Source organism: Lactuca virosa, chromosome 3, assembly GCF_052849685.1.
Source record: "Lactuca virosa cultivar CGN04683 chromosome 3, Lactuca_virosa_CGN04683_v6, whole genome shotgun sequence".
NCBI classification, from domain to species: Eukaryota; Viridiplantae; Streptophyta; class Magnoliopsida; order Asterales; family Asteraceae; genus Lactuca; species Lactuca virosa.
The window spans coordinates 20,786,281-20,795,736 of NC_136428.1; the positions used below are offsets into that span (position 1 = coordinate 20,786,281).

Below are 9,456 nucleotides of genomic sequence, written 5' to 3' on the forward strand. Positions count from 1 at the left end.
AGAAACAACACGTGCAAACATTATATGAAACAACTTGTAAAACATGGGTTTATTACAAATAAAATGTGAGTACATTACATTATATGAAACAACCGCTATAACACGTGAATGGCAAGATTGCCCCAAGAGTCTTCGAGATTGTAGGATTAAAGTGAATAAATTTCAAATACCATTCATTTCCATGCGTTTTTATATATAAATAAATGCCCAAATCGTTGTGTTTCTAAAACACATAAATCATTACAAAATTTCAAATAACTTTTCTGTCATTTTAGATACAGAACATATACCCATCTCCTTCGGATATGTATAGGTCATGGAGGCTGAGATACAAGGTATGCGCATACACACATCTTTGGTTCTTATTTCTCATTGATATACATGTTTATACACCCATCTCAATAGGATTTTCGAGGTCTGATGCTATTGCTGCATACATCGTTACACACATATTCTTTAATTCTTGATAAAAAAATTATTTCCTCTTTGGAAGAAAGAATACATTTTAAATTGATGGCTTTAATTGTCACGATTATTTAACCGATACATATTTTAACATTAAAAGATTACCAAAATCGATGCAAATTAAAGGATTTCCGAGTTCATATGATGTGATTTGATCGAGCAAACAAATTTGCTGGCAATTTACGGGATTGGTTCGGGGATGCGGGGGATCGGTAAAATTCAACGGCCAGGATCTGCTGTTGTGATCAACGCACTGCAAGGATTGTCTTGGACCGTTGATTTTGTCGCAGAAACCACCAATTTTGTCTCCTTGAAACCATAATCCACGTGGATACATCAACCAATCAGAGGAGACCACGTCACTCTTCTTCTCGTTCTTTGTAACGCATCCACAAACCCCCACTGTACCCCGGCCCAAATGCACCACGAGGTTGTTCATCGGTTTTTTCTGCGAGGTCGAAAAGGGATGTTAATTAAACGCAATAATCGGCATTTAATGAATTGATTCATCGAATCGGCAAAAAAACCCTAGGAACAGTTTGTGGGATCTATTTGATTTCCCTATAATTGTCTGAAATTTTTGTGTTTTTCTGATGAACGCAGAGACCTCCACCTGGTTGTAAGCAAGTCTGGAGACCGGTTCATCGCTCACCACCTGCTACGGTTGCTCTCGTCGTTCCCACCATGGTATGAACTTTAACCCCCTTTTGAAATCCATTTTATATATCTGCGACTGGGGTTTATTATCATTCATTTTGATGTTAACATGCTTGATTAATCGATCTACGCTGTTTGAGTCACGTTATCTTCTTATGTTCTCAATTTCACTACGAATTTGCCAAACTTTATGGATTTTGACACCGTTTTTTAACCCCGATCCCAGATTAGGTTTCACCTACAGAGATTAGGGAACGGTAATGATATATGTTGTTGCTACTAAACTATTTTTTTAGCTACGCGAACTCCAATTGGGGAAAATTTAGGTCATAGTGTCTTCAATTTGTACAGTTTCGAAATCATTCCGCACTAATCGACCCCATTTTTGGTTTGTTTTTTTAAGAAGAAATTGCGTCTATCTTGATTGTGTTTCAGGAGTCTTTCAATTTCTATGTGAATGAAGCTTCATGGTCTGACGAAGAGACTGAAATCACCAGAAAAGGAACCGGGGTTTTCCTTCCTAATTTGGAACTCATACAAAACGATCAAAAACAAGAAGAAAACCCAGTCCCAATTGACATCCTCCCAGACGACATCCATGAAAGAATCCTAGCATGCCTCCCATTATCAGCCATCTTCAAAGCATCATGCGTCTGCAAAAAATGGAACCAGATCGTCCGCTCCAAGAAATTCACCTTAAACGATGCTAACTTCCTGTCTGAAAAAACCTGGTACTTCATGTTCACAAGCTCAGTCGAACCCGTGGGTTATCTTTACGATTCGGGTCTCCGAAAATGGTACAACTTTGAGCTCCCATTCATGGTGCATCACACATGGCACATAGCCCCATCATCTGGGCTTGTCTGCTTCATGGATGATGAAACCAGTAAAGAAATGTACATTTGTAACCCTATTTCTCGCGAATACGAGACTATCAAAAACCCACCAAACCTCGGTTTTTCCGTGTATACCGCATTAGCATTCTCCGCGGACCAGTCAAACTCAAAATACACAATCTCTGTCATCAGGTCAATTCAATCTTCTGTTGATTTCTTGTTATGGGATGTTTGTATTCATGTTTATAACTCAAACGAAAAGACATGGTTAACCCCGGTGATGGGGATGACTATGCACGGGTGGAGACCAGGGGACGTGAGTGTGATATGTGACAATGTTTTGTACATTATGGTCTTTTGCACAAGGAGATTTGATTTTCAGAACTCTCATGGGTTAATAACTTACAATCTTGACAAAATGGAATCTGTTTTGAGGGAGGAATCGGTAATTACAGCACCTTGTGTGCTTACTTGTGGGAGGTTGATGAGTGTTCAAGGGAAGCTTGTGCTTGTTGGGGGTATTGGGAGACAGGATAGACCAGGGGTAATTAAGGGAATTGGGATCTGGGTTTTGAATGGGAAGGAATGGATGGAAATCAGCAGAATGCCTCATAAATTTGTGCAGGGTTTTGGGGAATTAGATGATGTGTTTGCTAGCAGTGGTGGTGGTGATCTCATATATATACAGAGTTATGGTGGGACAGCTTTGCTTGTGTATGATATGGATAAAAGACAATGGTTCTGGTCTCAAAGGTGTATGATGCATAAGAAGTTTCCTCTTGAAATCTTTTCTGGATTTTGCTTTGAACCTCGACTTCAGTATCTGTAAGAATCGAGGTTTGTTGTCGAGACAAATTTTTCATCTTGTTTTTTTAAAAATCTCGATTTTTGCTTCTATTACTATACATGATCTGATCTGATGTTCGTTTTTTTTTCTTCTGGGAAAACATATGCGTTCTTGTTGGTTTTAATGGGTATTTAAAATCTTGAATTAAAAACAGTTGTTTTGTCTGTCTTGTTATTTGGTTTGGTGAACCCATGTGTAGTGATTTGACAAAATGTGAAATGGTGAGGGTCTGGTCAGGTCTGGCATAGGACCCATGGGGTGCACCATGTCACCATTTTTTACCCGTTTCAAGATTTGGCTTTTGGTGAAGTGATCTTTTTCTTTTTGGGTTGGGTCATGAGCCGGATTTTGAATGGGGCTTTGGGTCGTATAATTATGGCTGTGAGCCATTCTTGGGGGCCACCATGGACAACAACTTGTGTTCTTAAATCTTAACATATCTATATCTATGCCTATGATATAACGGAATCATTTTTTTTTTAAAACTATTTGTTGGATATTCGGTGGGTGAAACATGCATGGGGTCCGTTTATAAATACAAACTGGTATAATTGAGGGTTGGATAGTTATTTTTCCAAAACTTATTTGTCCCTTATGTTGTAGGGACACCATAAATAATTTTCTATGGTAATTTCACAGTAGACACTTAAAATTGTTAAATTCGTATACACAAGAAAATAAGCAAAGTACAAGGTTCGTATTGTTGATATCTTAAGAGATCCAAAATATGACTTATTATTAGTATACGTGCTCACACCCTCCAAAAAATGGATAAAGATGATGAAAATGATGGTTAGTAACTTAATCGCCGACCTTGCTCAATTCCAACTGCTTAAGTTCCTCATTGGTTCATAACTTAAGTATCTAAGTTTAAGTCTAGGGATTTTTAAACAAATGTAGTTCACTTAAGAACAATGCTCTGTGTCTGTGATATTCTTTTTTTTTTTTTTTTGCCCAATTTGAACATAGTTTTATCCTGACTGTGCGTATCTCTACTAGTGTTAACCGAGACACACATCAAATAACAAGTTAAACTAAAATGTCTTTGAGACATATATGTTTTGACTCCATATAACTGCATGATATGTAAAACAGTAAAATAATACAAGTGAGTGAAATAACATCCCTTCTTAAGTATCCTCACAACACATCTAACAATTAACCCAAACTCAACAAAGGGAGTCATCCACACATGATAAGCCAAAATAATGGGAAGAGTAGGGGAAACCCGCACACAAGGTGCTTGCGATTGTAAGACATCATAGACACATATGGGTAGCTGCTCATTAGTGCCGATCCTTCTATAATGATATGTGGTTTTCATCATAATCCATCGATAACGAACACAAAAATCACACAACACTGGTCATGACTTTATAACAACAAGCAATCTAAACGTTAGTTGAAACAGTTTTTGGATTCATATTTTTTTTTGTTTAAAATAAAAACTTTAAGTTCATGTTGCGTTTTTTCTTTAATTTAAGCTTTTCGTTAAAAGGTAAAAGCTCCCAAAAACTCTTAAATGCTTGCGACCGAACACGCCCATAATCTTGTTGGATCGATAGAATTAAGATTACGGGATCAATTACACTTATTATATCTTGCTAATAAAAGTTTTTTAAAAAAAGAAAAAAAGATGTTCAAGACATATATATACAATGAATCTAATAAATATCAAACGAATCAATGATGAAGCCTCATTATCAATATCATAAAAGAAAAATCAATTGATTTCTAATTTTTATATTAGAGGTTTAAACAACTTTACCAATAATCGATAACGGATAGTAGCGCGTGGTTGACAAAAGATAACGCACCAAAACAATCTTTCTGAATAATGTAAAGAAGTGAGAAAAAGATTGATTATTTGATTATACTGAACTTATCGTTGTCAAGGTGTAATGAACAGACAAATAGACACGGCATAAAATAGGACGAACCCCACACCCCCACACAATTCCATAATTTAAAACCAACGTTTGGGACCTTTCGCCATGAAAACCCATGGGCCCCACAGGCCACACAGATATGATTAGACCACATTTCCATTTTCCACACTGTTGAAGAACAAGAACAACACAGAAGAAAAAGAAGCCACCCTCCTCTTCAGAATAAAAAAAAACAAAACAAAAAACAAAAACAAAAATTCAAAGAGAGAGAAAAGTTGGTGGTGGGTAGAGAGAGAAAGTTGAAAAAGTTAGATGAAAAAGTGGGGTGAAGAAGGAGAAGAAAAAGGTGGGGGAGAGGAGAAGGAGGAGCCACCACCCAAAAAGCAACAAAATTTAGGGGAAAAATTAAGGAGAATAGCAGGCAAAAGAGGCGGACAATTCACCCCTGTTTTGCCCTTCCCTGTTCAAATCAGCAACGGTGGTGCGCAAGATAGCGTCGGCGGTGCGCAAGATAGAGAGCTGGTAGTAGAGGAGGAAGAAAACCCTGGTTTGAGTCTCACAGTTTCTTTGCCTTCTTCTGCTTCTGCTAGAAAGCTAGCTGCCACTTTTTGGGAGCTTCACCAGTACAGACTTCCTTTTGCTAAAATGCACAACGGTGGTGGAGGCGGAGGGAACAGGAGGAACCACCGGTATCAGCAGCTCCAACACCATCACCATCATCACCTCCGGCATCATCTTCTCGAGGATAACCATGATCCTTCCCCTGCTTCCCCTGATCTGGTAAAAATCATTTCTTTATGCTTTACCTCTTAAAATCTTGATTGTCGTGATTCTATCACGCTTCTTTCTATCTTGTTAATGGATCTGATATGCAAACTTTGTTGATTTACTTTATCCATCGATGGATTTTCTGAATTCTTGATTACGATGTGTGGTGGATGGTGGGGATCATTCCCTTTAATGATAATTGAAGTGTCTTTTCCTTATTTCAGAATTCTTCGGATCACATTTATTCCCATTTCAATTATGAATTTTGCCATTTAGGTTATCGACATAAGTTAGAAGCTTTTAATACCTTAACATTTCACGAAAAAATAGAAATTACTTTCGGTACCTTTTGACAACTGAGACTCCCAAAATCCTAACCAAAATCGGAATACTCTTGTTTGTTAACTGGTGGCGCCGCCCTAACGGGGTGGTGGCCGTAGCTTGCTGTAGGTGTTCTCGATCATTTGTTTCACCAAAATTAATACTATCAATATGATTTACAATGAATGCAGGGGAGTGCTAGTACTTTGAGAAGACACGTGGCGGCATCACTGATGCAACATCACCGGACGACTCAAAGAAACCAAACCGCCATTAGAGCAGTCTCACCTGCAAGTTATGGAAGTAGTTCAATGGAGGTCGCACCTTACAATCCAGCTGTCACTCCCACAAGTTCTATAGAATTCAAAGGAGGAAACGGAGAAACAAATTACAATCTGAAAACATCCACAGAGCTTCTTAAAGTTTTAAACCGAATTTGGACTCTCGAAGAACAACACACAACAAACGTAAACCTAGTTCGCGCTTTAAAACGCGAACTAGACCTGTCACGGGCCAAAATCAAAGAGCTGGCCCGGGACAGACAATCTGATCGCCATGAAATGCAACATCTTATGAATCAAATTACACAAGATAAACAAGGTCAATCCGTGAGAGACGAGCTTGAAGATGAAAGAAAATTACGAAAACGGTCGGAGACACTTCATAGGAAATTGGCTCGGGAGCTCTACGAGACAAAAACGACCCTCGCAAACGCGTTACGTGACTTGGAAAACGAGAGGCGATCAAGGGTAATTTTGGAAGATCTTTGCGACGAATTCGCTTGGGGGATTAAAAACTATGAACAAGAATTTCATAACTTTAAGCATATAAACCCCGATAAAAGAGCGGCACGTGACGGTTTGATTCTCCATATATCCGAATCGTGGCTCGATGAGCGAATGCAAACAAATCAAGAAAAAACTACGAAAAAAAACTCGGTAGTTGAAAAGTTAAGTTCAGAAATTGAAACTTTCCTTGATGCGAAACGAAACACTTCAAGGGGGTCGGGATCGGTGGTGGGACCCACGGCTCGAAGGCGGCATTCGCTCGAGTCGATCGCGTTGAATTTGGCGGCTAGTGCTCCTCCTGATGATGGTGACGATGGTTCTTCAGATGGTGGTGATTCACCTTGTTTTGAGCTCGATAAACCGGTTGCCCGTGGAAAGGGCGAAATCGTAAACTCAACTACGAAACCGGATCACGGTAAGAAGAAACTTGCGACCCAAGTAACCGGAAAAGGTCGTGATTCTTCTAGCTTGCAGGTCAAGTTTGAAGAACAAATGGCTCAGGCGATATCAGGTCAAGAAGAGACAAAAATAAAAACCGAAGAGGAAAACCATGTAGAAATAACCGAAGAAGAGGTCGGTTTGAACTCGAAATACTTGGATAATTTACTAAAAAACCACTATTTACAAACGGGAAATGACTTCGATGCCCCTGGTAGTAAACCCGTGTGGGAAAGTCAACCGAGCCCTGTTCGAGGATGGACCACGAAGCTACCCATAGAAGATCTTGAGATTTCCGAGTCAAAGTCAAAAGTCACACCCGAGTCAAAGGACCAAACGAGCTTAAAGTCAAAGCTACTCGAAGCACGAACGCGGGGTCAAAGATCGGGCACTCGGGTTAAATCTAACAAGATCTCATTCTAAACGTATTATCTGTTTCTTTTTCTTTTTCCGTGTGCATAATCTACATATCATTGTAACATGTTTTCCAGTTTTCAATACCATAATATGCTTACATTCCTTACAAAATTGTCAAAACAATCAAATAGACAAAGAATTATGAGCGTTTATCGATCATGAAAACATACGAGACTACGCCTTTTCTTGGATTGGATTTGATTATTGTCATTGTTCTTTCATCCAAATCAATCACAGCCGTACATAGGGTGTAAAGAGTCGGACCTGAAAACATGCAATTAGAAAACAAAAACATAGAATTGTAATTGTTATATACATTGAAATATGTTTAAATATTGTACCTTGCATATAGATAGGATACTCTTCATCACCTGTGTCTCCAAGGAGTGAAAGAAGGTCAACCTTTGACTTTTTGGGAAGCAAAGCTGCTCGGTTTTGTCTGCTTATTGAGTTCTGATCGTGTACCTGGTTAACTTGAAGATGAAGGTACATATTGGCATGGAAGAAAGGGGTTGACCCGATTTCATGAACTGAGATTCGTTGACTTGATGCAGTCTCAACGTTCAGGATCTTTCTTAAGTTTACATCAAATAAATTATAGCTATGCCCGATTGAAACTTGTGATGAACGAATCCTCTGTCAAAAAGCCTTGATATAGTCAAAACACACCAGAAAAAAGTCAAAGATTTGATCTAAAGAAACCTGAAATGCTGAAACTTACAGTAATTGCATCATCGATGCTTCTAGCTTCAAGAAGGTCTCTAGAAATGAAGTTCCGGCCAATCCCACCAGCTACAATCTCTGATTCCGCTGGTGGTACCGAGTTTAGTGTAAACGCCTACACAAAAGTGCCATTTTTATCAGCTTTGAATAATGTTTTTGCGTGTGTGATGATGTATAAGTGAGAGGCTGAGTAATTCAGTACCAGACCATGGTTATTAAAACCAAATGCGCAGCTTGGGAGCTCGCCTGCGTATGTGTAAGCTGTGTAAGATAATCCATTAGATAGTGTTGCTTTAATCAGATATCTGCAATGGTCATAAAGTTGGGGATCAATAATCGAGCAAAAGATGAACAGTTACAAGGATTTATAGAGTTTGAGGTTACGTATGGCCGACAAGAGCGACATTAGCATCTTCGTTATGAGCTGCAACAGCCATTGTATCACTAACAACAAGAATATCTGAACAGTCATCAATCGTCTCTTCATCTTCAATTTTTTCTGACTTTGGGATGAACGGGAGAATCTCTTTCCGGAAGTTTAATATCATAATCTGACACACACAACATAATCGCTCGTTTTGTAATCGGAATTGGGGAAATTGAAAATGTATTAGATAAATTTGCGTACATGAAGAAAAGGGACTCCAGATCCATTTGCGATTCCTCGCATTTCGTTCCAGTAATCTGGGAACTTGGTGGAATTGTTGTGGGAGAGAGAATGGAGGAGGGACTGTGCTTGTGGGGTTTGAGAGAAAGGGAGAAGTTGGTGGTTGAATATGGAGTCCGTGGAGAGTCTGCTTCTTATGAGGTTGGAGAAATGGTTGCCAAAGGAGAAACCCATTTGGTAGGAATCTTCACAGGGACCGAATTCATAAATCTCCAAGCTCTTCTCGGCGTCCATGGCTGTACCCTTATCTCTATTTAATACACAATGGCGACATAATCTGATAATCGCCCCTTTAGAAAAAGTATATGCCTGAGTTTGAGTGAATTGCAAAAAGAGAACCTGACCTTTCTCTTCAAGTGTCTTTGACCTTACTTTTATTTTTGCAAGGAAGTTCAAAATAGGGCCCAAAATTTTATTAGCCTATGTGTATTAGGGTAGGTTCACTTTTTAGCCCAAATGTTGGGGTCGAAAGTGATTGTGAGATGTTGAAAATGTCTAGAGCATTCTGTGTGTCGAAATTCAGTTTGTAAAGTTTATTATAAGGGCATTTATGTTTCGAAATTGTAATGTCGAGTCTCATATATTTTTTGTATGCTTTCTTTATCCCTATAAATATGGGATGAATATATGTTTAGAGGGT

At 38.8% G+C, this 9,456-nt stretch overlaps 3 protein-coding genes across 5 annotated transcripts; 2 read left to right on the forward strand and 1 right to left on the reverse strand.

Annotated features, from left to right (window-relative positions):
- The first annotated feature begins 212 nt into the window (after positions 1-212).
- LOC145165314 (F-box/kelch-repeat protein At3g61590-like) lies at positions 213-2,858 on the forward strand. Of its 3 annotated transcripts, none has more exons than XM_079084029.1 (3): positions 213-335; positions 1,069-1,152; positions 1,558-2,858. In XM_079084029.1, exons 1-3 carry the CDS (start codon positions 306-308, stop codon positions 2,785-2,787), a joined length of 1,344 nt encoding a protein of 447 aa, XP_078940155.1. In that variant the 5' UTR covers positions 213-305; the 3' UTR covers positions 2,788-2,858. The 3 variants fall into 3 exon arrangements, with proteins under 3 accessions (XP_078940155.1, XP_078940157.1, XP_078940156.1); XM_079084031.1 differs by lacking the exon at positions 213-335 and adding an exon at positions 383-415; XM_079084030.1 differs by lacking the exon at positions 213-335 and adding an exon at positions 869-895.
- A 2,009-nt stretch (positions 2,859-4,867) lies between these two features.
- LOC145165315 (uncharacterized protein At5g41620-like) lies at positions 4,868-7,537 on the forward strand. Its single transcript, XM_079084032.1, has 2 exons — positions 4,868-5,474; positions 5,975-7,537. The coding sequence occupies exons 1-2, from the start codon at positions 5,007-5,009 to the stop codon at positions 7,430-7,432; spliced, it is 1,926 nt and encodes a 641-aa protein (XP_078940158.1). The 5' UTR covers positions 4,868-5,006; the 3' UTR covers positions 7,433-7,537.
- Positions 7,480-9,184, reverse strand: LOC145165317 (uncharacterized). The gene is made up of 6 exons (XM_079084033.1): positions 8,778-9,184; positions 8,534-8,700; positions 8,352-8,454; positions 8,148-8,264; positions 7,768-8,062; positions 7,480-7,690 (listed from the first exon to the last, which is right to left on the reverse strand). Exons 1-6 carry the CDS (start codon positions 9,048-9,050, stop codon positions 7,566-7,568), a joined length of 1,080 nt encoding a protein of 359 aa, XP_078940159.1. The 5' UTR covers positions 9,051-9,184; the 3' UTR covers positions 7,480-7,565.
- Positions 9,185-9,456: the final 272 nt, after the last annotated feature.

Bases quoted from the DNA above. Each gene is read 5' to 3' on its own strand.
- LOC145165314 (XM_079084029.1), top strand. From the start codon at position 306: ATGTATAGGTCATGGAGGCTGAGATACAAG. The intron at 336-1,068 runs GTATGCGCATAC...TGATGAACGCAG, and splicing joins CATGGAGGCTGAGATACAAG to AGACCTCCACCTGGTTGTAA. The intron at 1,153-1,557 runs GTATGAACTTTA...ATTGTGTTTCAG, and splicing joins CTCTCGTCGTTCCCACCATG to GAGTCTTTCAATTTCTATGT.
- LOC145165315 (XM_079084032.1), top strand. From the start codon at position 5,007: ATGAAAAAGTGGGGTGAAGAAGGAGAAGAAAAAGGTGGGGGAGAGGAG. The intron at 5,475-5,974 runs GTAAAAATCATT...CAATGAATGCAG, and splicing joins CCCCTGCTTCCCCTGATCTG to GGGAGTGCTAGTACTTTGAG.
- LOC145165317 (XM_079084033.1), bottom strand. From the start codon at position 9,050: ATGGACGCCGAGAAGAGCTTGGAGATTTATGAATTCGGTCCCTGTGAA. The intron at 8,701-8,777 runs GTACGCAAATTT...TGTGTGTGTCAG, and splicing joins CTGGAGTCCCTTTTCTTCAT to ATTATGATATTAAACTTCCG. The intron at 8,455-8,533 runs GTAACCTCAAAC...TGACCATTGCAG, and splicing joins GTCGCTCTTGTCGGCCATAC to ATATCTGATTAAAGCAACAC.